The 16,270-nt window shown below is 39.9% G+C and overlaps 1 protein-coding gene across 1 annotated transcript in view; it reads right to left on the reverse strand.

The window, feature by feature from the left end:
* Nucleotides 1-16,270, reverse strand: part of lama5 (laminin, alpha 5) — a 134,106-nt gene that overhangs the window by 13,947 nt on the left and 103,889 nt on the right. The window contains exons 57-66 of the mRNA XM_073823623.1: nt 15,558-15,743; nt 15,327-15,469; nt 15,063-15,245; nt 13,626-13,762; nt 13,363-13,516; nt 6,428-6,570; nt 6,163-6,325; nt 5,948-6,079; nt 5,712-5,854; nt 5,476-5,608 (exon numbers count right to left, since the gene is read on the reverse strand). Coding sequence (XP_073679724.1) covers nt 5,476-5,608; nt 5,712-5,854; nt 5,948-6,079; nt 6,163-6,325; nt 6,428-6,570; nt 13,363-13,516; nt 13,626-13,762; nt 15,063-15,245; nt 15,327-15,469; nt 15,558-15,743 — 1,517 coding nt within the window. The remainder of the gene's footprint in view (nt 1-5,475; nt 5,609-5,711; nt 5,855-5,947; nt 6,080-6,162; nt 6,326-6,427; nt 6,571-13,362; nt 13,517-13,625; nt 13,763-15,062; nt 15,246-15,326; nt 15,470-15,557; nt 15,744-16,270) is intronic.

A 16,270-nucleotide genomic window follows, 5' to 3' on the forward strand; every position in this document is an offset into this window, starting at 1 on the left:
ACACACAAAAAAAAGTCTTAAAATAAGGGGGAAGTCATATGTGGTGATTCCAATTTTGAGTGATATTAATTTCTTGTCAAGTTTCCTTTTGATATTCATTTAATATTTAAAGTTGTTGTTGCACCTTGTATAATTGGGGTCATTTTTACTAATCATTTGCTTTTCAAATTAACTATTTAAATTTGTTCCTTTAATTTGTTTCATATTAAAGCTGCAATCTGTACATTTTTTTGTTTAAATATTATATTATACAAAATCAATTTTCGAGCAAGTACATAACCAGCCAATGTTAAAAACTATTGCATTACTTTAGCCCGATTCACAACGATTAGCTTATAATAATTTTTTTTTTATTTTATTTATTTTTTTTTTATTTGAGTGGTTTGGTTAGGTTTTCGTGGGAAATTCAAGCATGCCACAGTGTCATTACATCACGTCTGTAAACATAAAGAAGGTGTCCCAGCTAGTAGCTATATCGCATATGAGGATGCTGCAGGTGCAGGATAGACAGCCTTTTCTCACACCGGCTAGAATTATTAAACTTACCATTTTGATTTGCGGATTGTAATCCAAAATAGTTTATGTGTTTATGAAACACAAGTAACTGAAATTAAATTACTCCAGTTTTACAGATAGCCTACGTGGGATTACACAAGTTTTGTATTTTAAAGAGAACCAGCCCAAAGGAAGAATGATTTGCTTTTTGGGCTAAAACAATTTCTTCATTTGAAATTTGAATTTTATGACAATTAGAGATTAGACTGTACAGAAACAGAAACACTAATAGACACTACATACACGTATTTACGCAATGCTGATGTTGTTAACATGAACAATTTGAGAACAAAGTATAACAGTAATAATAATTAGCTAATTTGATGTGATTTGAGCTAGCCGATTGCTAGATTTATTCCCGGTAATTTTTTCCATATAGTTGACTTCTATGTGGATCAACAGGTTGAAGGGCCAAATTGCAGTTTTAATGCAGCTTCAAAGGGCTCTACGCTATATACTTTTTAACCACAAATGTTCATCTTGCAGTAGCTTGACCTCACGCAGTCATGTTGGAAAGGTCAGGTGTGATGTAAGCAGAAGAACTGACCCAGTGTTTACAAAGCAAACGTGCAAAGGAAGTAAAACGCCCTTTACAAAAAAATTGACAAAACAGTGAAGTTGGACGATTTTGAAGTTGGAGGAGAAAATGAGATGAAGTAATTCACCCTACCCTACCTTTTTGAACCGAAGTACACAGACAAAGAACTAACCAACGTGTGACCTTTCCAACATGATTACGTAATGCGTAAAGACAAGCATGTGCATCGCAGAGCTAGTGCAAGACGAGCATTTGTGGTTAAAAAGTACATGAATGTGTATTTTTTAACATAATAACCGAATGTTTTGCTAGATAAGACCCTCGTTCCTTGTGTAGAGTCCTTTGAAGCTGCAATTTGGACCTTCAACCCGTTGATCCTCACTGAAGTCCACTATATGGAGAAAAATCCTGGAATGTTTTCCTCAAAAACCTGAATTTTTTTTGACTGAAGGAAGGAAGACATGAACATCTTGGATGACATGTCTATTCAAGTACTATCGGCATGGTCTAAACAATATTCCTAAGCTAAAGGTTTCAGTGTACCCAGACATTATTTGTTGAAAAGAAATTTGGTATAGTGTTTGCAACAGTAATTTAATAATAACTTAAGACGTCCTTCTCATTATAAATTTAATCAAGCACAAAAACATGGCTTGTTTTGAATCCAATGGGGCAAGGTGACGTCAGCCCCAGTTGTTTCCTACAAAAAACTTTAATAGCATTATAAGTAAAACTCAAGGAACATTAAAATAATTTTAAAAAATCCATGTCATGACCCCTTTAAGTGAAAACAAACAGCTGAGAAAGAAAACAGGTGTAACAGTATATTGGATCTGGCAGTCTAATATTACTGCTGTCTGTCATTCATGTTAATCAAACAACTAAAGAAAGAAAAAAAATCTCACAATTTTCACAATTAGTTGAGTGAATGCAAACAGGGACCGAAATTAAGTTTTTGACACACCGGCCAAGCTTATTTTTTACCTGCCAAAATTCTGAACGATTTAACACAGATATATCCAAAGCACGTTATTCTGTATATTAGGTGTGCTCCGGACAGAGAGGAGTGACAATTAAAACATCAATAAGAAAAACAACTTTTTGGTCATTTTAGATTTTTTATTATAACTTGGAAATGTTTTGAACGAACTATCTGATCTAGTCAGACTACTCGTTTTCTTTGTCCATGAAATCTGGCCTCCTGCTTCTGACGCAGTCTTTGTGCCACAGCAGGGTTCAACGCTAAGGAATTTTTCTACTGGCCCGATCGGGCCAGTGGTTCAGATTTTTACTTGCCCTGCCAAAATTTTTACTGGCCCCACCAAAAAGAAAAAAAAAGTTCATATGTGACCCTGGACCACAAAACCAGTCTTAAGTCGCTGGGGTATATTTGTAGCAATAGCCAAAAATACATTGAATGGGTCAAAATTTTTGATTTTTCTTTTATGCCAAAAATCATTAAGAAATTAAGTAAAGTTCATGTTCCATGAAGATTTTTTGTAAAATTCCTACTGTAAACATATCCAAATGTAATTTTTGATTTGTAATATGCATTGTTAAGAACCTAATTTGGACAACTTTAAAGGTGATTTTCTCACGTCTTTTTGATTTTTTTGCACCCTCAGATTTCTGATTTCAAATAGATGTATCTCAGCCAAATATTGTCCTATCCTAACAAACTATACATCAATATTTATTGAGCTTTCATATGATGTATAAATCTCAGTTTTGTCAAATTTAACCTTATGACTGGTTTTGTGGTCCAGGGTCACATATTTATTTCTTAGCCACATATTTTAAATGTGTCAAAAGCCAAATATAACTATACATACACTTTTTATTCAGCATAACTTTTCTTTAAATACAATTGATAATTTAAAGAATTATAGAAGTATTTAAGATTTCAATAACTAAAAATATATGCCAGCAGGTGGCGGCACGAAACTGAAATTGATCACTGAATCATATTCATTTGATTCGTTTGAATGCATGGTTCATTCAAGAACAAAGCAAGTGACTCTCTTTATGAATGGGAAATTGAATCATTTCACTAGATTCGTTTAAAAACACATGTTCACTTATAAAGGAAACACGGCTGTGTTTGAATGGAGAGCCGTTGCACATCTACAATCAAACACAGCAGTGTGACTTGGACCAGAATAATTTTGACGACGGAAAATCAGCCATAGTGTTATTGTCAGACAATGTAAGTCACTTAATAATAACTTCTTGTTTATTTAACTGCTGTATTAAATCAATATCTCATTTACAAACTCCCATAAAAAAATATTAAAAGCTGTCACTCATCTTAGTTTCCGATATCACAAAGCTCTATTATGATCAACGACGCTCTCTGTACCGCAAGATCAATCTCTTATTTACACTCTCTCTACTAGGGCTGGGCGATAAAACGATAACGATATATATCGCGATAGACAAGAGATCGATATCAATAAAAAATGTGTTCGATAAAACGTTCGATATTTTGTATTATTCGTCGGCCGCCCAGCCCCCCCTTTAACATTCAGTTCATAGCGCCAGATCACAATAGAAGTTAAGGTTATCTTTCCTACAGAACGGGTCCATGTTGTTGTATTAAACAAACTAAATAGCCTTATGTTATTTATCTTATTTACACGACGGCATTTGATTTCTGTCTCTACATGATCGCGCGTTTACAATGTCTCCTCACAGACGGGATCGTGGACTTCATTCATAAAAATGGACTTTACTATAGGGCGGAATTCGTCGATTTTTGGACCAAAAGTTGGTCTGTTAATGAATTCAGATCGCGATATGGACTAGTGTCTGTGAAAACTGAAATGCAAAAAGACCGTTTCAATATGAATCCTGCATGTTCCGTTTGCCTCTATATGTATGAATGGAGGAGACGCGTTTTATTTTCACTACATGCATACTGCACACGTGACGCCCCCGCTAACTTTTGGCCTTTGCATCTCACATGAACAGACAAACTCCAATAAATACATCTCCAAAGCTGCTGTGAGTGTCACTTTTTGTCAATTTTACCGTTTCATTAGTGAAACTAGCATCATTCATACTGTATACACACTGAAACTTCACGGCAACCTGTCAAAATAAAAGTAGCCTACGGTTTAACATGTAACAGAACAATATTAGTCTTGTATTACTTTGTACAGTATAATGTAGGTGTTTATGTTCACATTTAAATAATTTACATAAAACAATATGATAAAAATAAAATAGAGTCACCACTTAATTGTTGAAAAAATACTATTATTATTAAACCTTTATTAACTGAATATAATTTTTCTTCTATGTATTAATTTTAACAGTAAAGCTCTGTTTATTTTTATTTTTAAAAATAAATCTGTGATTTTGCTTTCATTTGATTATCAGAAAAATTAAAACAAGAATTTCTGGAAAAAAAAAAAAGATTGTAAGGCCCTATTGTTCAAAATGTTGAAAGTTTTGGACTTATTTTTTCACTTAAATAAATATTTTTGTTATTACACAAAGTATAGGCTAAAGTACCGGGAAAGAAGTAATGTTGGCTACTGGCAACCAGCAATCTGTGCAGAAAAAAATATAATCAGCCAAGTACTTTGCAACAACCTCTGACCTGTGGTCAAGCCGTACTTCTGGGCCATACATTAGCTTGACCATTCACTTCATCGACAATGAATGGGGTTTGAATTGAGGATTAAGAGATAATTAAGTGTATATTGTGACTTTAGACTTATGTTTACATTTTAATTATTTGAGTTTTCCATGGTTGTTGACATTTCTGTCTTAATAACTGAGGGGATTATGATCAGAGGAAGGTTAAGTTTAAAATAAAAATGCTTGAGTGTAATATATTTTTCTCCTGGTCCTTATTTTAAATGGGTCATAAAAATATCAATAATTATCGATATCGACCGATATGAAACACTGATATCGTGATATAGTTTTCAGCCATATCGCCCAGCGCTACTCTCTACACTTTGTTTATAGAAGAATTCTTGAGATATATCTGTGATACATTACTGTGCTGTGAACCCAGACACGTCAGCATTTGGCTTTCTGGTGTATTTAGGACTTACACAACAGGTACAAAGCAGCGATCGTATTTATCTCTGCCATGGTTGATCGCGCCGCCTTGTTATTCGCGCTAGTGAATGCTGATTAACTGATTAACATTACTGGGGAAAAGATTTACTCGCCATGTGGCGGATGGCGCTTTAAATTTAACTCGCCAGACAGAGAATTTGCTCGCATTTGGCGAGTGGCGAGTGTTAATTTCGGACCCTGAATGCAAATATGTTTTCTCAATGCAGAAGAATACAGATGTTGCTGAAACATGAGCAGAACTGAATGTAGATTCCTAACGCTACATAAACAAGTACAATGACACTCACCAGCAGGTAATCTGGACAGCCATAGCTGATCCCTGCACTCCTCATGGTCTTCATTTGTACAAAGCTTCTCATGGCCTTAACAGTCTTGAAGCAGCCCTTTACGGAGCCACGCTTAGGAAATACACTCTTTAAACTGCAATGACACACACAGATAGTCAGTTACACAGTGAAGAAAACCAGCCTGTCTCCAAGTGGATCTAAATATGACTTCTCTGTGAAAACATCTGCATGGTTACCTCTCGGGCATCTGATCTTCTGGCACTCCACCCAGGAAATATCTTCCTGTGAAGTTGAGCTCTTTGCTGGAAAGCGTGTAGATCTTCAAACGATCTAGCCTCACAAGCATTTCATTTTTCGAAAGTTGAAAGATAACATCAAACTGAAAACAATGATTACAGAAAACATTAAAATCAATAAAACTTAAGTAGGAATAAGTAGGAATTTACTGGAATGAATGAACGATTTTACGCACAAATTTTCCCTGCGCATTACTGATTTTAATTTTTGACTGCTGTTGAGGGTCAGTTAAGCTGGACAGCTTTCCATCAAGGTTATGGAGGACTTTCAGAAGACCTCCTTGCACTGCTATGCACACATATTTATCCTGAGAACGAAAAAGAATGACATTAACATATGGTAAAACGCATCAGACAATCACAAATCCTACGTTCTCAGTCCACATCTCACCTCTCTTTGGAACAACAGGAGAATGCCATTTTGCGAGATGATTTTGACATGCTGCTCAAACACACGGTCTTCCTTCATAGTTTCAAACAAAACCTCAACAAAGCCCGAACCATCAAAATACACTCCGTTGACTACCCACTCGGGCGTATTGGATGGCCTCTTCCTGTTTAAACACACAGAAAGCGATTTTACAAAGAATGCATTCTTGCAAAGGGGTTAACACAGATTTTATCATTTAATACATAATAAAGGAAACGTCTCTAACCGTGAACAAGGGAGGTCAGTTGTGGTGTTCATTTGGAAGTTTTCCTCAAAGTTATAGAGGCTGACTAATTCTTCATTTAGACTTAGTAACTCCAGGCAGCCCTTGAAGTTGTTAGGAGACGTCATGTTCAGATCCAACGGAGGCTGTGTGTTTGAGAGACAAAGAAAATTTGTGATTTTTTTTTTTATTCACCAATGTTAAAATTATTGATTGACAAAAAATAGATGATTATTTTCAGGTAAAATAATGGATGACATTAAAATTCTATACTAGATGAGCTTTGATCACCTTTAGTTTGCATAGTTGGGTTTAAAAAACAAAAGTCAGTAATCTTATTGATATGACTGCACTGACACCATCTGAATTGAGCTGGATAATTATTTTGATCAAATTTGTTTCATAATTGATGAACTTTGCAACCCTGATTTTTCAGCGTTGATTCTACAGAGCTGCTTTACAGCTGAAACTGAATTAGTTTCACAAATGAAGAATTGTGCAACATTACTTTTCTTTTTATTACTGTGAAGCTGCTTTGAAATAATCTGTTTGTATAAATTGCTATATAAATAAATGTGACTTGACTCATTAAATTATTATTAGTGTTTTTAAAGATCAAGTTTAAATTAGTGTGAGATAGTTAATAGTTAATAGATAGTGTGAGAGTTCATTTGAATGTAAAATGAAATCGCTAGTTACGAATGTAACTGTGGTTCTATGACTAAGTGGAAGACCGCCAGAGGCAGTGCTAAAGCACTAGTGGAATACTCCTCGCGCTCGCGCTTGACCGAGAACCGAATAATAAAGTTGTCACCTCGTGACCAGTGACGTGCCTTGAACTATAATAACCCCTTAGCACGTCACCTCGATCTCTTAGATCATTCTCGCAATACCGAGTGACCAGAGACTCTGGCGGTCTTCCACTTAGTCATAGAACCACAGTTACATTCGTAACTAGCGTTCTATTTCCTTTCGCTCCAGACCGCCAGAGGCAGTGCTAAAGCACTAGTGGAAGACGAATACCTACGCAGTCACGAGGGATCCCCCTGCGAAGCATCGGGGCAGGCAGAAAGCACTGCAGCACACACTGCCGGCAAGGGAGTCACATTCAATCTGTAAAAACGTGAAAATGTACATGATGAAGCCCAGGTTGCTGCCGCACAAATTTCAGAGAGCGACACCCCTTTAAACGCTGCCCAAGATGTTGCCAAGGCACGTGTAGAGTGACAATGAATAGATGAGGGAGCAGACTTTCCTGCAGACTCGTACGCATGAAAAATAACCTGAGTCACCCAGTGTGCCAGTCTCTGTTTAGACAGTGCAGCGCCTTTGCGCATATCACTTAAGCAAACAAACAATTGGTCTGTCTTACGCCAGGCTGCTGTCCTATCAATATAAGCCCTCAAGGACCTAACGGGACATAGTTCCAACCGTACGTCATCTTGATCTGATGGTAGTGCAGCCAACATGATAGGTGTGTTCCTAAAATGTGGAGACAAAACCTTGGGCAAAAACGCCGGATTAGGCCACAATGAGACACTACTAAATTCAGCATTCCAGCGCAAACAGTGAACACTCACAGACAATGCATGGAGTTCACTTACACGCTTTGCAGTTGTAATTGCCAAAAGAAATGCAGTCTTGAATGACAGCCACTTAATATCAGATTCCAAAATCGGCTCAAATGGGGGCTGGCACAAGGAACCAAGCACCATACTTAAATCCCATGTCGGACTCCGGACTGCCCGTGGAGGACAAAGACGGTTAGCTCCTTTCAAGAAAGCAACAATCAGCTGATCAGATCCAAGTGAAGAAGCACCGTACTCAGAGCGATGAGCTGATAAGGCCGCCACATACACCTTAAGTGTAGATGCAGAACGTCCAAGCTCCAAAAGATGTTGCAAGAAATCCAAAATGCATCCCACTGAACACTGTAATGGATCAATATTACGGTTAGAACACCAATCACCGAATACCTTCCATTTACATGAATACAGCTTGCGTGTAGACGCAGCACGCGCATTCAAAACAGTGTCCCTGGCCCTCTGTGAACACTCCAAGAAAGGCCTGGTGGGCCCAGAGGCCACACCCACAGTTTCAGCCGATCCGGATGTGGGTGCCAAACTCTCCCTTCCAACTGACTCAATAGATTCGGTCTGTTCGGCAGACGACAAGGAGGCCCTATTAACACTGAAAGAAGGGTCTGAAACCACGGCCTCGCAGGCCAATGAGGAGCCACTAACAGCAGATGGTGCCTGCATTCGCGCACCCGACACAGAGTCTTCCAAATCAGTGGTAATGGGGGAAAAGCATATAGAATCACGTCCGGCCAGTCGTGGGCCAATGCATCCAGGCCCAGAGAGCCTGGTTCGTCCCTCAGGGAAAACCAACGGGGACAGTGGGACGTGCGACTGTCTGCAAACACATCCACCGCAGCGGTCCCATATGTTCTCCATATCATCTGCACAACGTCTGAATGTAGACTCCAATCTCCCTGTGACACCCTGCCACGAGAGAGAGCATCTGCAGCATGATTGAGTCGTCCTGGTAGATATGCTGCCCGGATGGAAAGCAGATTGATCTGCGCCCAAACAAGTAGATTGTGAGCTACACGAAGCACACTCCGTGACCTCGTTCCTCCCTGATGATTGATATAAAAAACGGCCACTCTGTTGTCCGTGCGGACCAAGACATGCTTTCCCCTGAGAACAGTCTGAAAATGCAAAAGGGTAAGGAATACCGCTGTCAGTTCCAAAACATTTATGTGCGCTGTGCGCAGAGCCCCTGTCCAGGTGCCGTTCACTCCCCTCTTGCGCCAGACACCTCCCCAGCCGAGAAGACTGGCATCTGTCCTTACAACTTCCCAGCGTGCAGGTGGAGGTCCCAATGGAACCCCTTTGAGGAGAAACTGCTGCTGTGACCAAGGTGTTAGGGCTTGCATGCAGCGACGTGTGACTCTGATCTTTGTGTGTTTGTCTCGTATCGGACACAAGCGTTTTTGGATGAGCCAGCACTGGAATGGCCTGAGCCACAACAACCCGAGTGGCACTACTGTTGTTGCTGCTGTGAGCTTCCCCAAGAGTCTTAAGAGAGTCACATAGCGCTGAGTGTGACCCACCCGAAGCCTTCTTATAGCTCTTAGAATTGACCCTATTCTCTCTGAAGTCGGGCAAGCCAACATTGTGACAGAGTTTAGGGCAAGGCCTATGTAACTGGTTGACTGCGTCGGAACAAGCTTGCATTTGTCCCAGTTCACAGTGATCCCCAAAGCTGTGATGTGTTCCAGCAGGTGACGAGCTTGATCCATTACTTGCTGGGGTGATGCCGCACAAACAAGCCAGTCGTCCAGGTACGGTAACACCCTCATGCCAGTCCTCTGGAGTGGCTCCAATGCTGCCTGGACAAACTTCGAAAAAACTCTTGGTGCCAAAGCCAGGCCAAACGGAAGAACCCTGAACTGAAATATTTGACCCCCTATGGCAAATCGAAGGAACCGCCTGTGCTCTGGTGCAATCGGAATATGAAAATAGGCGTCCTTTAAGTCTATTGTCACGAACCAATCTTGTGGCATGATGGCCTGTAGCACATCTGTTGTGCGTAACATTCTGAATGGTAGAAACTTGAGAAAACGATTTAAGTTTCTTAAATCCAAGATAGGGCGAAACCCGCCGTCTTTCTTTGTGACCAGAAAGTAAATGGAAAAAAATCCCCCGGGATGAACTTGGGGATTGACTTGTTCTATGGCACCTTTGCGCAACAACACCTGAACTTCGTGTGCAAGTGCCTGTGCCTGACGTGGATCGTGAACTATTGTCGGTCTCACGCCGGTATGAACAGGGGGTCGACAGCGAAACTGTATACGGTACCCTCTTGAAAGGGTAGCCAAGAGCCACTGATTTGCTGTTATTGATCTCCAATGATTCAATTGACTTTCCGTGAAACAGCCCGCTGTCGACCTGTGTGCGTCAACGCTCACGCAAATGCTTTTCTGTAGAGGTGGGGGGACGACGTTGGGGACCTGGGGGTCGAACGTGAGACTGACGTCCACGTGGTTGAAACCCACCACGTCTGGGAGGTGGAGGAGGTGGTGGAGTAGTCTGAGAGTTCCGATGATGGAAATGTTGAGAAGATCTATAACTCTGTCTTACACCAGCACTGTGAAAACGGGCACCAGAGGCAGCTAGAGGAGGCCTGGGGCCTGAGGCGGTCCCCACATGACGGGAGCGAGTTTCAGACACTGACACACGCCGGTCCAAGGCTTCCTGTGCAGCTGGTCCAAAAATACGACCAGGTACCAATGGTAATCTCCGTAAATTGTTCCTACACACCTCTGGCAATGAGGACTGGGCCAACCAAACTTGTCGTCGAGCTTGTACAAGAGTACCCAAGGCTGTTCCACAGTGATTGGCAATAACACCCATAGTCTGCAATGTGAGCTCAGTTAAGTCTGTCACCAATGGGTCAGATGAAGTTTCTCTCAGAGAGGTGTGTAGAGCCACAAGCATGTGTGCCAAAGAATTAGAAACACGGCCAAGGCTCGCTGTGGCATTGTATGCACGAGACAGTAATTCATCAGTGCGCCTACACTCTACATTGGGGCAACGGACATTCTCACGAAGCGCCTCATCAGGAGATACAATAAGCGCTGCCACACTAGATTCTATAGGTGGCATGCTACTAAGCCCTACTGTCTCTGGGTCTTGCGTTACAGCCAGTATGCGGGCTAACTGATCGGGACGTGTAGCCTTCGTTGAATTTTGTAATGCAGACACCAATACAGTTGTAAAATCATTGCACTGAGGCATCGTAAATGACGTTCTCTGTGCACGACGCAGAAACATATTATCTGAACCCACTGCTGGTTGAGGGGGGTCTAGATTGATGCGGGCAAGCATAGCTTTTAATGTTCCTTCCAGGGATGCAACAACTGAAGATGACCCACCTGACTTCTCAGATATGGTCTCACTGTCAGAATGCTGCAATGGATCTGCAGGCAGATTCGCCTCAGCACCTGCAGTAACATCTGGAATGTTTTCAAAAAGTGAGTCAGTGGCAGCCACGGACATCACTTCCAAATCCTGTCCTGTATGCATTGTTGGTGGCGATGTCATACATAACTCAGTCTGAACCTCCTCTCGTGCGTCCGTTTTAGGCTGAGTTTTAGCCAGAAGCGGCAATAACAACTCAACTGCAGAAGACAGCTGATCAACTTTGCGTGCTAAATCAGAAGATCTGGTTTTCTTAGCCTTCTTTTCAATTTGAGATGTTTGCTTACGCTTACGATCAGCGGTGGTGATATTGGATAAAAGAAACAAATTATCCGATGCCGATTCTAGACCCGCCAGACGAGCGTGACGCACGGCGAGCGGCATAATGGAGCATTCCGGGCACGGGTCAGTCAGTGCCTCTCTAAGATGATCCATACCGAGACAAACAGGACATTGGCGATGTCCATCCATAATATCCATTACATTTGGGCACGTAGAACATTGAAGTGTATCCATGTTAAATCAATACTCACCCTAAAGTCGATAAATACGGTACACGTTAGTGATTAACGTCGCGATCAGGTGCGTATACGCTCTCAGCCAAGGCAGCCAGGGCTTCCGAGTGTATATCGTCACAGAGGCATTCAAACTTGCCGGCAACCAGCAGATTGAAGCCTCTTGCGTGATGTAATCCGTCTCTCACGATCGCTGTGCGCCGCGAGATGCGTGTAAGTCCAACAATTGTATATTGAAGTGATGTAATCAAGACGAAACAGCTCGCGATATATCCTGAAGATCTCTTCAGCAGCAAGCTGCACAAATTATCGTCACGTTCGATTCAACAAGCGAGAATGAGAAAGAGATCGAGGTGACGTGCTAAGGGGTTATTATAGTTCAAGGCACGTCACTGGTCACGAGGTGACAACTTTATTATTCGGTTCTCGGTCAAGCGCGAGCGCGAGGAGTATTCCACTAGTGCTTTAGCACTGCCTCTGGCGGTCTGGAGCGAAAGGAAATAGAACCAATGTTATCCAAAGTCTCTAATTTTAATATTAAGTCTCTTAAGGTCGCATTTATTTCTACATGAATACAGTAAAAACAGTAATATTGTAAAATATTATTTTAATTTAAAACAACTGTGTTACATTTTAATACATTTTAAAATATGATTTATTGCTGTGATGCAAAGCTGAATTTTCAGCATCATTACTCCAGTCTTCAGTGTCACATGATCATTCAGAAATCATTCTAATATGCTGATTTACTGCTCAAGAAACATTTCTGATTATCAATGTTCAAAACAGGTTTGCTGCTCCATATTTTTGTGGAAAAAAAAATACAAAATACAAGTTCATCATTTTTGATCAATCCTTGCTAAATGAAAGTATTTATTTCTGTCATTTCTTTCACACAAAAATCTACACATCAAAGAATCCTGAGAAAAATGTACTCTACAGTTTTAAATATTGAAAATAATAATAAAAAAAGTTCCTTGAACAGCAAATCAGCATATTAGAATGATTTCTGAAGGATCATGTGGCACTGAAGACTAGAGTAATGATGCTGAAAATCTTTTTGATCACAGAAATAAATTACATTTGAAAATATATTTAAATAGAAAGCTAAAAGTTATTTTAAATAGTATATATATATATTTCACAATATTACTGCTTTTGCTTTATTTTGGACCAAATAAATGCAGGCTTGGTGAGCAAAAGAGACTTCTCAAAAAAAAAAAAAACACATTCAAAATCTTACTGTTCAAAAACGTTTAACTGGTAGTGTATTTGTAATAAAAAATCTCTTTTGATGTATTTAATGCATCCTTGCTGAATACATAAGTTGCTATGGTGGTTAGTAGAGTGTTTGCTTACTGGCTCAAGTCAATAGTGCCCACTACAAAGTGTTTATTACATTTTGCTCTATAGATGCAAGTTTTGCGTTACTCACAGTGAATGTGCTGGGATAAGATCCGATATAAAACACAGTCTCCTCGGCTGGCAAGTTGAGCAGGCCTTTTTCTCCTTTTGCCTCCATGATTTGTTTAACTATTTTTGTTTCTTCTGAGTCTATGGACATTGCCATCTGACCATGCTGTAGAGTCCTGCACACAAGGAATACACAAATACAATAGATGTATAGAGTAAATACATCTAGAATAGATCTAAGCTCAACAGATATGTATCGGTGATGATGTTGTGCACGTTTCCCACCTCTCCAGGACAACTTTGTTGAAGTAATCCCTATTCACATCCTCAGTCATTAGCACATCCGCAGTTTCACCTCCCACGTTAAAGTACCAGCGCAGCTTTGATCCTTCCAGCATCATTGCCATATAGTCTTTACTGGACTGAACACACATTCAGCACAGATGCATATGTTTATACTCACACATACAGTTGAGGTAAAAAATGTACAAAGGCTCGCAGGACCTGCAAAATGTTAATTGTTTTACCAAAATAAGACATACAAAATGCATGTTATTTTTTATTTAGTACTGACCTGAGTAAGACATTTCACATAAAAGAAGTTTACAAATAGTTCACAAGAAAAAGTAATAGTTGAATTTACAAGAATGACCCCTTTCAGAAGTTCTTGTGTTGTTACCTGAATGATCCACAGTTGTTTATGAGTCCCTTGTTTGTCCTGAAAAGTTAAACTGCCTGTTGCTCTTCAGAAAAACCCTTCAGGTTCCACAAATTCTTTTTCAGCATTTTTGTGTATTTGAACCCTTTTCAACAATGACTGTGTGATATTGGGATCCATCTTTTCACACTGAGGACAACTGAGGGACTCATGCAACTATTACAGAAGGTTCAAACACTCACTGATGCTTCAGAAGGAAACACAATGCATTAAGAGCTGGGGTGTGAAAACTTTTTAAATGTGACGATCAGGGTACATTTAACTCATTTAGTCTTCTGGGAAACATGTAAGCACCTTCTGTAGCTTCTGAAAGGCAGTGCTAAATGAAAAAATATATGATATGCAAGCAAAATAAGAAAAATGTACACAACTTCATTCTGTTCAAAAGTTTTCACCCCTGGCTCGTTTTTCTTTCTGAAGCATCAGTGTGTGTTTAAACCTTCTGTAATAGTTCTTCAGTTGTCCTCAGTGTGAAAAGATGGATCTCAAAATCATACATTCATTGTTGGAAAGGGTTCAAATACACAAAAAGCTGAAAAACCAAAGAATTTGTGGGACCTGAAAGATTTTTCTTAAGAACAGCAGGCAGTTTAACTTTTCAGGACAAACAAGGGACTCATGAACAACTATCACTAAACAAAAAAACACAGCTGTGGATCATTCAGGTGACAACACAGTATCAAGAATCAAGTGTATGTAAAATTTTAAAGGGTAATTTTTATAAATTCAACTATTACTTTCTCTTGTCGACTATATGTAAATGTCTTTTATGTGAAATATCTTATTCAGGTCAGTACTGAATAAAAAAATAACACGCATTTTGTATGATCCCTCTTATTTTGCTAAAACAAATAACATTTTGCAGATTAAGTATTTAAACTTTTGACCTCAACTGTATATAATTAATCACGCGCAACCTAAGACAGCTTAATATAATAACACATGCAACATATCATAAAGCTGAAGAGGTACAAATCACTTTTAGGGTGAGGAGGTTGGCTTACATCTTTGTTTCCAAGGTAGAAGACAAACTGGGGTTTGGCAGTGTCAGTTTGACGTTTTCTGAGTGTGGCACGTGGCAGCTTGATGTACATGTGCAGTGATGAATAGGCTGCCAGGTCGGCCACATTACCGGGCGTCCTCACTTGTACTCCTGAGTCACCGTTAAACTGCATTGACACGCTCACCTGAAGGACAGACAGTCGAGTCATTGCCTGTAGCTTCTCTAGAAAACTAGGAATACTTTTGAGACATGTGAAGAGCTTTACCTTGTTGGCAGCATTGCGAGCCTGTTCAATGAGCCGGCGGATTCTTTGGATGCTGTCGGAGATGTTGGACGGCTGAAATGAGGCGTTGTGCAGACGATCCAACTTCTTCATCAGCTGAGGAAGAGTGTCGCTCAGCGCCGCCACTGCAGGAACACAAAAACACGTTGGACTTGATGTGAAAGGCAAGCCAGGATCACTCATGCTCACTCAGAAGAGCACCCTCACACGCACCTGAGGTATTGGCGTCACTGAGAGCTTTGTTGATATCGTCGCTGGTGGCATTGGAGTCTCCATACTGCTTCTGCCATTCTTCCAGCTGCTTTTGAATTGGATCCAGCGTGTTGCTAACATTAGCCACTGTGTTTTTAGCCTGCTCCACTGCACTCTTAGCTGCTGCGATGTCGTTCGCTATGTCTTCTGTATCATTTCAACACATTTTATTGACAATGTTTAGGTTTTAAGCTTAACAGACTCAAATACTGTATATACAATAGCATTGAAATGTTTGCAGACAGTAATGTTTCGTTCAGCAAAAATGCATTAAATTGATCAAAAGTAGGGCCCTATGTTTTCCGTGATGTGGAAAACGTGAACAGAATCATGGAATCCAGTTCTTAAAAAACTTAATTTACTGTATAACGTGGAACGTCAGGGAATTTGGCACATTTTGGATGAATAAATCAAAAGTGGGTCAGGACACTTAAATCAAAACTCGATATGGACTAGTGTCTGTGAATATTAAGCAAAAATACTAAATATGCATCCTGCACGTTTTCTATGTGAATAAATGGTGTAGTTTACTACACAAAAACTATCATATCATACTTAAAGGTCTTCACAGCAACCCGTCAAAATAAAAGTTTGGTTAAAGAAACTGTGACAGAAATATATTATTTAATGTAATATTAGTACTTCTACTACTACTACTACAATTATTTTAAAGC

Source organism: Garra rufa, chromosome 18 (genome assembly GCF_049309525.1).
Source record: "Garra rufa chromosome 18, GarRuf1.0, whole genome shotgun sequence".
Classification (NCBI taxonomy): Eukaryota; Metazoa; Chordata; class Actinopteri; order Cypriniformes; family Cyprinidae; genus Garra; species Garra rufa.